Source organism: Phoxinus phoxinus (genome assembly GCF_949152265.1).
Source record: "Phoxinus phoxinus genome assembly, chromosome: 17".
Classification (NCBI taxonomy): Eukaryota; Metazoa; Chordata; class Actinopteri; order Cypriniformes; family Leuciscidae; genus Phoxinus; species Phoxinus phoxinus.
In genome coordinates, this window is record NC_136892.1 from 29236374 (window position 1) to 29251340 (window position 14967).

At 42.1% G+C, this 14967-nt stretch overlaps 1 protein-coding gene across 1 annotated transcript; it reads right to left on the minus strand.

The window, feature by feature from the left end:
* Window positions 1–7476: 7476 nt before the first annotated feature.
* Window positions 7477–9031, minus strand: LOC306984841 (urokinase plasminogen activator surface receptor-like). The gene is made up of 5 exons (XM_079586546.1): window positions 8963–9031; window positions 8759–8871; window positions 8395–8523; window positions 8070–8177; window positions 7477–7935 (listed from the first exon to the last, which is right to left on the minus strand). The coding sequence occupies exons 2-5, from the start codon at window positions 8802–8804 to the stop codon at window positions 7748–7750; spliced, it is 471 nt and encodes a 156-aa protein (XP_079442672.1). The 5' UTR covers window positions 8805–8871; window positions 8963–9031; the 3' UTR covers window positions 7477–7747.
* Window positions 9032–14967: the final 5936 nt, after the last annotated feature.

Genomic DNA, 14967 nt, shown 5'->3' on the forward strand with positions numbered 1-14967 from the left:
TAGACTTTGAGCGTGGATGGGGTTCTTCCCTTATCCAATAGCTCTTGCAAGAAGGAGAGAATCTCCGGTTCTCCACACTGAAGTGGTGACAGACCTTGATCTGAACACCATCCAGAGAACACCGACCATTTGGAAGCGTAGAGCCGTCTAGTAGACGGAGCCCTAGCTTGTTCGATCGTGTCTAACACTCCTCTTGGGAGGTTAGCGGGTACCCGTTTATGGCCCATACGTGTAGGGACCAAAGCTCGGGGTGAGGATGCAGAATCGAGCCCTTGGCCTGTGAGAGGAGGTCTCTCCTCACTGGAATCGGCCACGGGGCAGTACTTTTCAGTCGCATCAAAGCTGGGAACCAGGTCTGATTCGTCCAGAATGGAGCAACTAGCAGTACTGAGCATCCGCTCTCCTTGATACGCTCCAGCACTTGAGGCAGGAGTGAGACAGGAGGAAAAGCATAGAGCGGGCGGCGGGGCCAGACTCTGGCCAGCGCGTTCGCGCTCTTCGAAAAGAATTCTGGGCAATGAGCGTTTTCCTGGTTTGCAAACAGGTCTATTTCCGCTCTGCCGAACGCTTTCCACAGCAGACGCACTGTCTGTGTGTGTAGGGACCACTCTCCCGTGGGAACGTTGTTCCGTGAGAGTCTGTCCGGGCCTACGTTCAAGTGGCCTGGCACGTGCATTGCTCTTAACGAGCGCAGGTTGTGCTGGGCCCACACCAGTATGCGTTCCGCTAACCTGAATAGGTTCCGGGATCTCACGCCACCCTGGCGGTTTATGTAGGCTACTACCGACATGTTGTCCGAGCGGACCAGGACGTGGTGTCCTTTTATCCGGGGACAGAAGCGCCTCAGCGCAAAGTCCACTGCCATCATTTCCAGGCAGTTTATGTGCGGTAGTTCGGCTCGCTCTGACCACTGGCCAAAGAGCGGACTGCCGTCGAGCAGTGCTCCCCAGCCTGAGGTGGACGCGTCCGTGGACACCACCTTCAGGCTCGAGGAAGTCCCCAGGCTTACACCTGACCGGTACCAGTCTGACGCTCTCCATGGTGTCAGGGCTGAAATGCATTCCTGAGTGACCTTGAGGCGATAGCGACCGTGTAGCCATGCTCGGCGCGGTACGCGCGCTCTCAACCAGAACTGTAGTGGGCGCATGCGCAGCAGGCCCAACTGCAGCACTGTTGAGGCTGAGGCCATGAGGCCCAGCATTTTCTGAAATCTCCTGAGTGGCACTATGTGGCCGCTGAGGAAGGATTTCGCCATTTGCAGGGTATTTCGCCTGCGCTGTGATGACAGCTGTGCTGTCATAGACAGTGAGTTCAGATCCAGTCCTAAAAAGGAGATCCTTTGACTGGGAAACAGTGAACTTTTCTCCCAATTGACTCTCAGACCTAAGCACTCGAGGTGATCGAGTATTAGTGTCTTGTGGTGAGCGAGTTCTGACGGCGATTGAGCCAGAATTAGCCAATCGTCCAAATAGTTCAGAATTCGAACGCCCCGGAGTCTCAGGGGTGCCAGCGCCGCGTCCATGCACACTGTAAATGTACGAGGTGCTAGGGATAGGCCGAATGGCAGGACTGTGTACTGATATGCCCGGCCCTCGAAGGCGAATCTCAAAAATCGCCTGTGACGTGACGCAATTTGTATGTGAAAATACGCGTCTTTCAGATCTATTGCCATAAACCAGTCTCCTCTGCGAATTTGCGCGAGGATACTTCTGGTCGTGAGCATTCTGAACTTCCGCTTTGTTAGCGTTTTGTTCAGACGCCTTAGATCTAAAATGGGTCTGAGACCCCCGTCTTTCTTCGGTACCAGGAAATATCTGCTGTACAGACCCCCTTCGCTCTGAGCTTGAGATAAAGGCTCTATGGCCCCTTTGCTCAATAGCTTCGCTATTTCGGCTCGAAGTAGATGTGCTACTTCTGTTTTTACCGTGGTTTCGACTTTTCCCGTGAAACGGGGAGGGCGTCGATGAAACTGTAGCGAATAGCCTCTTTTTATAGTCTCTAGCACCCATTCTGAGACCCCGGGAAGTCCTTCCCATGCATCTGCACGTGTGACTAGGGGTTGAATGTAATCTGGGCCCTGGTCGCGAAATGGCGGCGACACGAGAGCAACCGTGTGCTGTAACATGGACGCCGTGGCGTGTGAGGCGGGGGGGCATGTTTAACAGAGTATGCATCCCGCGCGCGCTCGGCTCTCTGTGTCGAGAGAGAGCGCGCGGGACGAGTCCCGTAGGGCTCGTTATGCTTGTGAATAAACGTGGGCGCTTGGTGGCGGGCACATTTATAACACCGGGGACACTGTGTTTGTGTACTGACTGACCGTTCGTTAGTTTCGTTTATACAGAAACCGCGGAACGTGCAGTGTGTAGTGGTTGTGGGCACTTGGCAGTGGACACGCTTACTACATGTAAAGCACAATCGATCTGAGTCGATTTTAAGTGTGCAAACCCTGTGTTGAACGGGGCTGCCCGTAGGGCTCGTATATTTGTGAATAAATGTGGGCGCGTGGTAGCGGGCACATTTATAACACCGGGAATACTGTGTTTGTGAACTGACTGATCGCCCGTTGGTTTCGTTTTTACAGAAAAACCGCGGAACGTGCAGTGTGTAGTGGTTGTGGGCACTGGACAGTGGGCACGCTCACTACATGTAAAGTACAAACGACCTGAGTCGTTTTTATGTGTGCAGACCCTGTGTTGTACGGGGCTGCGCTTGCACGGGTTGAAAAACCGGGCTCTGGTCGCGAAATGGCGGCGACACGAGAGCAGTCGTGTGCTGTAACATGGCGTGATGCGGGGGCGCGCTTATCGAGCGGGCAGCCCGCGCGCGCGCTCAGCTCTCTCAGCTGAGAGAGAGAGAGAGAGAGCACGCGGTGCGAGCTCCGTAGAAACCATGTTGACATGTAGCTTGTAGTGATTGTGGGCACTTGAAAGCGGGCACGCTCACTACATATAGTGCACAATCGACATTGAGTCGATTTTATGTGTGCAAGCCCTGTATTGTGTGGGGCTGTGCTTGTGTGTATAAATGGGCACTGGGTCGTGGGCATTGCAGTTACACACATTACATCATCGGCTGTGGCCGGGACACCGTGTAGCACAGAGAGTACTGTCTATCAGAACCGACTGACCGTGCATTCGTTTCGTTTTTACAGAAACCACGGGACATGCAGTGTGTAGTGATTGTGGGCACTGAAAAGCGGGCACGTTCACTAACTTACATGTATTGCACAATCGACACGAGTCGATTTTATGTGTGCAAGCCCTGTATTGTGCAGGGCTGTGCTTGTGTGTATGAATGGGCACTGAGTCGTGGGCATTACGGATACACACATTACACCATCGGCCGTGGCCGGGACACCAGAAAATACATTTTCAGATTTACCTGGGGCGTCGTGAAAACGGCGTTTGTGTGCAGGCAAACGAGCATTGATGCTGATTTGGTGACTGCAAAATACACTGGCACGGTCGCGTATGTTGGGACTGTGCGAGCGAGACATTTTAGTGAAATCCGGCCGCGGCGGGATTTTAACACTGTAGCTTCCCTCGAAGCAGAAGTGCGCATCCTGGCTAAAGACGGGGCTTTCCGGGACTCCGCGCTTTCTTCGTGAATTCAGGAAGAAAAGGGCGCGGGTCGTGAGGACGGTAACGTACATTCCTCTGCAGAAAAACAGCCATCCAGCCGGTAAGCGCATCGATGCTGGTCTTTCTCCGTCGACGCTCATGAGCGGCGGGGGAGGGGAGATCCTCGGAGCTCGCCCATCCGAAGCGGGAGAGAAAAGCAGTCTTCCTCCACAGACGCGGCTTCACCTTCCTCGTTCATGACGGACGCGGCGGCAAACAGCGGCCCTTGTCCGTCGATCATAGAGTCCAGCGAAGCGGGCGGAGAAGCTAGCGGCAGCAGCGGCGAGCACCTCGTGGTGAAGGGAGGTTTCGGGCTCTGCTAAGCACGGCGCTTTTCACGGCGCGGCACTACAGCAGGCGGAAAAGATGCAGCTTCAGTAAATGAACGCCAGGCGAGTCCGCAGAGTCACCGTAGGCATCAAATTACAGCGATGGCAGCCGCCATCGACGAGAGCTGAAGCTGCGTGATACTCACAGGCAGGAAACACAAGCACGTGGTCCCTGTCGCTGAGCGGGGCTCTACACGAGCCACAGGAGGTGCGAGGCATCTTGAAAAAGACGCTCGGCTCTTTTAGTGGTGGAAAAACTGTGTGTCGCGACGGCGAACACACACACAAAACACACACACATAATGTAAAGGATATTCCACGCCGGAGAAGCGCAGCAGGGAACGGCGGCTGAAGGCGGCGAAGACCAGCGGCTTCAGGTAAGAGGCGCGTCCTGCTGAGGTGCTTGTTCCAAACGGCTGTGGCGGCTCGAATCCAATCCAACGATGCGTGTAGCTCGTGAATTTTAGAAAATCGGCGTGTTAGACAGCTATGCTCGTATTTATAGGCCTAGGCCACGCCTGTTTGGGCGGGAGGTGACGCAGAAGGGCGCGAAGCGCCCTCATTGGTCAGCGTCCTGGCCTCGCATAGGCTGTGCTTTTCTGGCAGAGCAGCCAATGGGTGAGCTGTATTGCTCCGCCTAGGTTGTATGCTTCAGAAAAGCGTTTTACATTATTACAAAATTAAAGATTAATTTTAGGCTTCAATCTCGACAAAGAAATATCTTTCCCGTAGCGTTCTTCGATGCAGTACGAGAGAACTCTACGTAAGAGAACTCTCTGTTCATCAATGAGCTGGCGCGAATGTGACGTCAGCACCCATCACGAAATAACATTCATAACTTTTAAACTTAATACAATATTCCCATAACATAAATGTGTAAACAGGTTTAACAAGTATACTAATACAGCATACACACTTTACATGTGTTGTATTGCCCAGTTTATACTCGATTACGAACAGCGTGAACCATCCACATTTTCTTATATGAACAAACACAAACTTAACATTATTTATGAAAATATGAAACAATTGTGACTTACCTAATGCAATAAAACAGTTCAGACATCAAATCAGAAGAATATTGACGACGATGGATAAGATAAACGATAGCCACACATGTGGCTCACATATCTCTCTGTTCAATGAGCTGGCGCGAATGTGACGTCAGCACCCATCGACGCAATTCTTAGTTTCGGCCTTTATATACTGTCTATGGTTTCGGCCCTCAGCAAAAACAAAATAATAAATGAAATAAATTATAATAAAACATATGTCTGAACATTTCATGCATTAGGCAAGAAAAAATATAAAATCAAAAAAAAAAATTCATACATGAAAATACATGAAAACACAGCCTCAATTAGTTGGGTGGGTTACACACTTGTTAGAAATATATTAAAAGTATGCATGTTTTCAGCATATTTCTTAAGTGTATTTAAGCATATATTTATTACCAATGTACTTATAGTGCACTTGTTAGAAATATATTAAAAGTATACTTGTTTTCAGCATATTTCTTAAAAGTGTATTTAAGCATATATTTATTACCAATGTACTTAGTGCACTTGTTAGAAATATATTAAAAGTGTGCTTGTTTTTAGCATATTTTTTTAAAAGTGTATTTAAGCATATATTTATTACCAATGTACTTATAGTGCACTTGTTAGAAATACATTAAAAGTATGCTTGTTTTCAGCATATTTCTTAAAAGTGTATTTAAGCATATATTTATTACCAATGTACTTATAGTGCACTTGTTAGAAATATATTAAAAGTATGCTTGTTTTTAAATATATTTTTAGAAAATATACTAAAGTATATTTATACTTTAGTATACCCACAAAAGTATTACTTCTCTTGGTACTAAAATGCTCCTTTTATGGGCTGAGAAGGTTCCAGAGACACGTTGTTGTTGTTGTTGTTGTTTTACTTATTTGGTCAGTGTGGCTTATAACTATAAAGCATGTTTTCTTTAGTTCAGCTTGTAGTTTTTTTTTGCCTTTCAGTTTTAATGATAATGGTAATGTTTTGAGTTTTTACAGGCTTTATTTTTTTACTTACAAAACATATATATATATATATCTTTGCAGTCTCCACTGCGTGTTTGATGTACAGTAGCCTATAAGAAATTGCAAATGTATATAGGTATACAGTCCTAAAGAAGAATGTCTGCCACCCGCTGATAAATGATGATAAATACGGTTTTATACTTTATTTAAATGACAGTTTTTGACACATTTCAAAAAGAAAAGTAGGCTACATTTTCCCATATAATATTAATTTAGCAACGCATCAGAAATATCGAATCAAATTGTAGTCACACTCATATGGTCTTTCAAAGGGCTGGCAAATTATTAATATTATTATCATCATCATTATTATTATTATCATGGACAATTCGATAGCCTATTCGGTTCTTAAAAGCTATGGATCGTTTTTTTTCTTCATATATATATATATATATAATATTTTTTCTGCAAAATACAACCCTGGTTCTGATTTAGATTAATCATGTTATTACCATTCTTGTCCTCTAGATATCACTCTCTTATTTACCTTGCGCGAAGATAAGTGAACCGTTCAACTCTCCCTTTTACGATTTAATATGGCACAGAATAAACATAAATGGACATCAGAAGGTGTGTTAAAAGATACAGTTGCTGCTATTTAAATATTTTCGAAAAGCAAAGCGAATGGAGATTCAAAATCAAACAAGACCTTGTGAATCTGATTGAATCGTGAAATCTGGATCAGACCTTCATCGCATGATGTATTACAGTTAAACTTTTACCTCTTCTGCTAGCTAGTTAAACACACTTAAAACAAAAACTATTGAGCAATTTGTTAGGTCTAAAGGGGTCAGCAATTTGTGTTTGTTTTTTGCATTAAGGGGAAATTTAGTTTGTTGTAACTAAGGCTTTAAGAGAGGACCTGCTGAACTGTGTTATGTTACGCCGATTGGTGAAAGGCCATTTATTCCTGTTTATCTATTATATTTGCTGCAGAAGTTACATTGAGGTGTTAGTCATTGGACCAGTAAGCCCGTTTACTTGTGTTTGTGTTTAGAGATCGGTATTGAGATATTTATAACTATACGTCACACTGTCCAGACCAGACGCTGTTATATATGTGATTATTTCTTTCTTTCTTTTTTAGATGTATATCACTGGTTTGGTTTTCGATGATGTGATTTTGATATTTTGAGCTGGTTATACCAAAACGAGCGATTACATTGGCTGCCTTTATGTCAATGAATGTTGTTTATTATTGTTTATATGCCCAGCTATTTTTGTTATTCCTTATCCTTTATGGCATTTCTTGTTTTTCAGACTAATGCCTCTACTTCCTGTAATTGATGCAGCTTATCCTTTATCTATCCTGTCTCCTCATATCAAACTGCTCTGACAGGCACCCGGTACGAAGCAGATCCAGGCACTCTATTATAAGAGCCTACACAGTGGAAAACCAAACAAAGGCGAGGCGAGCTGGTACGTAGCCTATGTAATTAAATGCAACACAAAACAGGTGAAATTTTCCTTTTTTTAATAATTAAAAATATGATCATACTTTTTCTGGACATAATGATGATTTAATACTTTTTTATTTGAGAGAAAAATATCGCACTCTTTTGGACTTTTAACATCATGAAGATTTAAAAATGAACCCTGAAATGAGGTGATGAATACATACATTTTCCTGTATAAATTCAGTTTATCACATCTGAACACAATCTAGTTCAGAGAAAAACACATATACAGTGCAGTGTGTGTGATTGTAGAATGTGAAGATCTGCTGTATTCAGTGCATGAGGAAGTAGGAGAGCAGAGAACAGCAGAGGAACAGGACGCTCTGGGTGACACTCTGAGCCCCGTTACACAGGTTCCCCGCACAACACAAGATGCCGTCAAGACTAGGAATAGATGTGGCGCCACAAATAGATTTAGACGCACAGCCTTTTACAACAACTGACACGCTTCCAACAGTCACTGATGAAGAGAAAGAGAACAAAGGTTGAATTAGTCTAAGCTGGCAGTTGCTGTATGTGATCTGTATCAAATATTTAAAATAAATGGTGGAGAAAAAAAATAACAACAATCTTCGTCCTTTTCCAGATTCTCACCTGTTGCTTTAACACACCGATCTTCAGTCCCTAAACAGCTCACTGTGTTTGAGCAGCTCTGTTCATCACAATAGTAACATTGCTTTCCATTGGGGATGTTAGAGGGATCTACAGGAGGAAAATGGGTATTAGTTTAAAAAAAAATTTTTTATATAAAATGTAATATCTAATGAAACAACACTCCTTTAGCTACTCCATTCAGTCAGTTCACCACAGACAAGCCTCATCCTGCATTTTATTTCCTGCTTGAATGTCCTTTGGAAGTAAAATGAATGTTGACTTTAAAGAAGATAGTAATTTGCACAAGGTCAGTAAAGTACAATACCTGGAGCATCTTGAGCGTTACACTGGTCTGTGTTACAGCAGGAAGTAGAGACCTTTGAAAGGCCGAAGTTCATGAACCCACTTTGACAGTCAACAGCACAATCTTTAATCTTCACTTTCATATTTTGATCTAAAATATGAATGATACAGAAAAGACCAGTACATGTTATTTTGATGGGGAAATTATAAATGTCAAAAATGTACCATTATTTCAAAGGTTTTTAATAATACAATTGCCATTGTTAGCAATTACAAAACAACCGGATATTCTGTGATTGATTTAGTAAATTCTGCTAAGAAAACGAGTCACAGTTATATGAGAAGTTACATTTACACCACTCGATCTGTCATGCTGGTCTTCCTACCTAGTCTGTTGATAAACTCATGCACTTGGAGGATCCACTGGGACATGTTTTTAACTTCTGATTCGCACAAGAACCCGTCAGACCCGCGCACTCATAACAGTCGAGAGAGTGTCCTTTAGGAATAAAACAGAGACAGTGAGAGAGAGGACATCAATGATCTGTATTTGTAATCAAGAACATCACAAACACTATTTGTCTTCATACCTGCAGTGAAGAGAATGAACAGAAGAAAAACTGAGAGTTGCAGATCCATCTTTGATCAGGAGGAGAAGGAAATAAAGTGTCTGTTTCAGTTCATTTTATAGTGTATCAAAAGGGGAGGATCTTCATGAGAAAATTAAAGTAGAGAGGCAGAAACTTCAGATTACACAATTTACTTGCTACTTAACAATAGCTAAATGTTAGATGTTAGATGAAAAAAAGTTAGATGAGCAACATCATTTATGTGAAAAGATGTGGTAAACTCTTTCTGGGAATAGTGAGATGCAAATACGTACTGTAGAGACAAAAGTAAAAATGTAATCTTTCATTGAGACCTAATAAATTGTTAGAGCTGCAAAAAGAAGAAGGTCTGAGGCAAATGTTGATGAAAGTAAATCGGGTTTTTTTTTTCCATTTATTTGTTTATTTATTTATTGTTTTCTATTTTTATTAAGATAATCTCCAGAAATCTGCAACCTTTTAAAAATGTATTACATGTTAGATCAGATGGTCTCAATCAACCTTTTGCCATTGCATGTGTAGCAGATCCAGTTCTGTAAATAATTAAAGACAGCAGGATGGCTTCAAAACAACTGCATTTATTGACCCTGGAAACATATGGGACTATTGATCAGAATAATATCCGTTACGCCAAACTCTTCCCACGTTATACACAGTAACTGGGTGCGTCTTGCCTCGCCAGCGTCCATTTGCGATCTGAGGCTGACATATTCGCGCACTTTCCAAAGACATAGCACGCAACACTCATAAAGCGTCCCACTTAACCACTACCCAGCAAACACAGAAAGTTGGCACAACGAACCCAACCTTCTAACAACGTTTTAACAACATGGCCAAAAATTTGCTATAACTACGTTGTGTGGTGAAGGTTGTTACACCGCTGTCACAATGTTGACATTAAACAACCGCTCAGGGCCATTGCTTAAGGTTGTGTGCCTAGGGTGTCTGGACTAGAGTGTAAATAAATACACAGACGCCCTATAGATGGGTTTCCGTTTCTCAATTAACCCATTATCCTCTGCGGCACACCGTCATGTTGTGTGTCAAAGCTGTCATGCTCATGTTTACCGCCTTTTCATTTACCCAAGTATTTCTTACTCTTGTGTTGAGATAACGATGACAAATTCCTCCAAACCTGGATACAAGGTTATTTACAGGGACACATTACGATGTTTGCAAGGCAAGATATGATGAGAAATAGAGTAATATCGATGGAAAGGATCCTTACACAATGTCGAAAGAGGACTGGTCATGTAATCCTGCGGCGTACCCCGATATTCAGGAAATGGACATTGCCAAGTATCTCATCCACACCGTTAGTGCGTACACTTTTGAAGAATTAAGAGGAAGAAAGTCTCTGGAAGCATACAGTTATTTTGTAAGTGGATGGGTACAAGATCTAAAGCATGCTGCCATCGGAGAAATGTGTGTTTTGACCGCCCGAGTGCGCCATTCTCAACGTACCACAGAACCTTTTCTGGTGCCCTGTTTGATAGAGAAGAGTGGCAGCATGATTTGTGGACATTGTACATGCATGGCCGGATTGGGTGAGGTGTGTTCCCATGTTTAGGCCCTTTTATTTGCCACTGAAGCAACAGTGAAGCTGAGAAACAGCAAAACAGTTACACAGGAGAAATCCTATTGGCTAGTTCCATCCGATATCAAAAAGGTAATTTTTTTTGTATGTGTTTTAAATCCGTGTGTTATTCGTTCAATCAAATTACAATTTCAAAACAATCAAAATTAGCAAGAAGAAACGTAATTTCCAAGATGCTAGCTCACATTGTCACATTGCAGGGTTCCAGACTGCAACCATTTTTGGAGAATGTGCGAGTTAAAATTGTATGTGGTCGCATTTGTATTTGCATGGTCATGTACTAGCCTACTCAGTTCAATTCACGCATGAATTCTCCTGCATTGAACTTGTTTTAACGCCCGCCAAAGTTCATTTTTGTCCCGCCAAAGTCTTATTTGATCGGTGAGTAATGTAGATGAACTGCTGCGCTTGTGACAGGGCGCATGTTTAACTGAAAGAACGAGCAGAAAGAGAGAGAGAGCGCCGGTCGCGCGCGTGCACTCCCTCTCTCTTCGTAGCCAGGCGAAAGTGTAAACAAGACTTCACCGTCTCCAAACTAAGCGCTTAATTTCTGCTTCATTTCATATTTTTCAGGTTGGATATAAAACCAGAGGCGCGGGAACATATTTTATCTAGGGGGTGCTGGGGGCGGGGCTTAATGGGGCGGGGCTTGATATTGCGGGGTGGTGACGGTAGAGAATTTTTTTAACAAAATCATAATATTAAAAAGCCCAAACAAAAAGATGACCATACAAAGGAATGAGGACAGAGTTATGTGAGAACGCTCAGAACTCATGATACATTTTAAAAACACAGCACAAAAAGCTGCATCTTATATTATGATACATGCTCAGTTGAGTTATGTGCCGGTTCACACAGAATGCATAATCTTTCAAAGCGAAAATGCAAGATGCCAAATGCGGGCAGTGGAAGAGGGAAAAACGCAAGGTCTCGAGGCGCGTTTTAGTTTAACTTATTTTAACTAGAGTGCTGCGTTTTGAGAACGCTGTGTCATGCGCGAGACGCGAGCGCAACCAAAAAAAGAGGTGGGTAAACTATAAATTCTGGTGGTGGTCACCAGGTAAGGATGGCCACTGCCTACCGGTGTGTGTATCCTGATGACATCGCTATAGGCTATCATTTGATACTACCAAGGGTATCATGGTTCTTCCCTCATCATAGGTCACACAATCACTATTCAATACATACATTAATCTAAGTTCTTGTTAAAGAGACTCAAGAAGGAATAATATGGTTGAAATCTATAAAGTTTACTAAATGACAAAACAGAGAGAACAAACATATTTAAGAGAGATAGAGAGGTAGGCTTATATCCAGGGCACTTATCCAAAACGAAAACGGTTGTTGTATTTTTAAAACGCTAAGTTGACCAACACAATTTTAATTTGAACTGTAGGCTATAGACCGAATGCTGCGCAAAAAAATAAATATAGCCTAGACGAATTTTTGTTTATGACTTATTGTCCCTTTATTAAACATTTAAAATATTCACAAATTAATATAGATTTTTTTTTTTGATTTTACTATTTTTCTAAGACAAAATTAGAACCTGGAAATTATATTTTTCCCGCAGTGCTGAATGAGAAGAGGGGGCCTATGTCTCTGAACCACAGAAAGGCGATTTATAGGCTAATGATAATAAATGTGTCTGAAAAAATAACGAGGCATTTGAATTGTTTATTAATAAACTATTGTTTTCTAAATCAGTGTCGGCTAAAAACATATCTCCATCTCCGCTGTTAAGTGGATGCGCCTTAAGAGAAATGCACCTTTCATACGCATTACATAATCAGAACAAAATGTATTAGCTTTCGATTTGAATTTGTTCGTTTTAAAGTGGACATTTCAAGCTTTAGCCTACATAGGCATAGGCTATATTTTATTTCAGTTCTCGCGCTCCAGTTCACGGAGATCATGAAAGCGTGGCATGATTGTTTTATTTTATTTTACAAACGCACAACGTTTTCTTGTTATTGTGAGTTTACACAAATAAAAGTAGTTACGAATAATGTATTATTATTTTCTGTATGACCAGAAATTATAGAGTATTTTCACGGTTAAAAACAACTATAGAAGTTGTTTCACTGTTGATAGGAGTTCGCGCCCGCGCCCCCGTGCCATGCAGTGCGCGCTTCACACTCCCCGCCACAAACCCTTGGATATGCGTCAAAATTTTGTGTTTATTTGTGATAATCTTAGCCCTGTATTACTATTGTCTAATCCGTATTATGAATGACATTTGACGAATTGCTTTGTTCCTTTTTTGGATAAAAGCGTCTCTAAATATGTAGCGCAACAGTTAAACACGAGTGCGTTCACACTGTAAAACAATGGAAAAGAGTGGGATGGAAAAACACGTTCTCCTAAAGCCAAAGAATGCTTTAATAAAGACATCTATTACATTTTTTCACCGACGTCTGAGTGAACAAGATCATGCATTAAATGAGTGTCAAATGAGTTCTGAGATGCTGGTCCTCAGCAGTGTTACTCCATGCGGGATCGGCTTTTGCCTTTTGGTAGGCTATATACATTTCTTTTAGTTATAAAACCATATTCGACAACATATCAAAACGAAATAATCTTTAGAGTAATTTTATAAATGTAGAAGGTGTTTTAAAAAACATGTTGAAAGTTATTTAAAGTAATGTCATCTTAAATGCCAATGTAGTGAAACAGCTGTCGTCAGGGGGTGCTGCAGCACCCTCAGCACCCCTACTTCCCGCGGCCATGTATAAAACTATTCAGGAAATCGATTTTACCTCGGCAAAGACACAGAAAAGGAAGCTGGACTCTACATTGATAACTGGAGACACCCTTAAAGCAGAGAAAACTCCCGGATGTGACAGCTCCGACTTGAGCCGTCGCATAGACTGTGCGAACTGTGCAACCGCACAGGGCCTCGCGCCACTAGGGGGCCTCGCAATCCTGCTTTTTTTTCTTCTTTTTTTTTTCTTCATGTCTGTCAAGGTCACATAAAAAAAAATCCAACAAATTAAGCAGGTTTTTCATTGTCGCTATGTACGCAATGCGTCCTCACTGAAGACAGGAGAGCGGGTGAGCTAAAGCGAGGGAAAGCCAACATGTCAGCTGCAAGAGAACGCGACCGATTTCGGAAGCACGAATCAAGTTCTGAGAAAAGGAAATGTCAATCTTCATCTTTATAACAGAAGATTAAAATACAATACAACAATTTTCAAGATACAGTAAATCTTCAAATGTGTAACGGATTGTCACCTTAAAAACTGTCTTTTGTGGTGGAACAAGCAATGCTATATAAATATCTAGCATCTTAATTTAATCTTTGTTTTATTATTTTATTACTTCATTAACTAATTGTTAACTCAACTAATTTAACGTAAAGAGCTGGATACTAGAATTACTAATTAAATAAATGTCAATAGCCTAAATGCATTGATTAGCATTGCCATAGACTAAATATTTTTATAGTCGACTAGTAGTCATTCATTTAAGCAATTAGTCAACTAATCTCACGTTTATATTAATTTCTGCTTAAAGCTGCAGTCCGTCGTTTTTCCTCTTTGTCGCCATCTCTATTCGAAATCTGCAATTGCAGTTATTCGCGGAATTATTAACTGTGCGTGGGTAGTAAATCGGCATGAAACAGCGCGGATGAACACAATGTATTGAGGAGAACCTGTCGCTGCCGCGTCGCTGTGGATACTGTACTGTCATCAGCAATCTCAGAGTATACTTTTTAAAAAGTGTATAACCAACATTAGAATTTTCATCGGTAAATGTCATCTGAACAAGTAGGTAACATTCACTTTTGTTCTGACCAAATTCGGGGGGTGGGGGGAAGCATTGCAATAGGCTATATCATGCTGATTAAATCTAACGATTGCTTATATCACGTCAAAACGTGAAAAATATATTTTGTTCTCAAATTATTAATGTTAGCTACATCATTATTGCGTGACTACATTTAATGTGTATTAGGGCTACCTGTAGTTCAGTTTTCATTTCTGTGCAGTATAAATTCTAATTGTCATACCAACAAATTAATGTTCTTTATAACTGTTTCTCTTTGAAATAAAAAACACACACGTATGTGTAATCAAATGCTTATTTAAAACTGTAATATAATCAAATTTTATTCACATACATTTTGAACCCCTTCAAAACACGGAGTTCACGCCACCTTTCAAAAGCCCTGCTGATGTTTATCCTTGTTTTAGCATGGGCTCGGCTGCAGTCTCTTTTTTTCTGTAGCCACTCTGAAGTCCGAAGTCTTTTGGGTTTACAACTGGTGAACCTCCAGTTGTCCCTGGTGATTGTCGCTTTAAACTTTCGGGATCCGCCATACCAAGTGCTAAGCTAAATCTCCACCTCCATCATCCACACACGCTATATAGCCGACTAGCCGGGACTC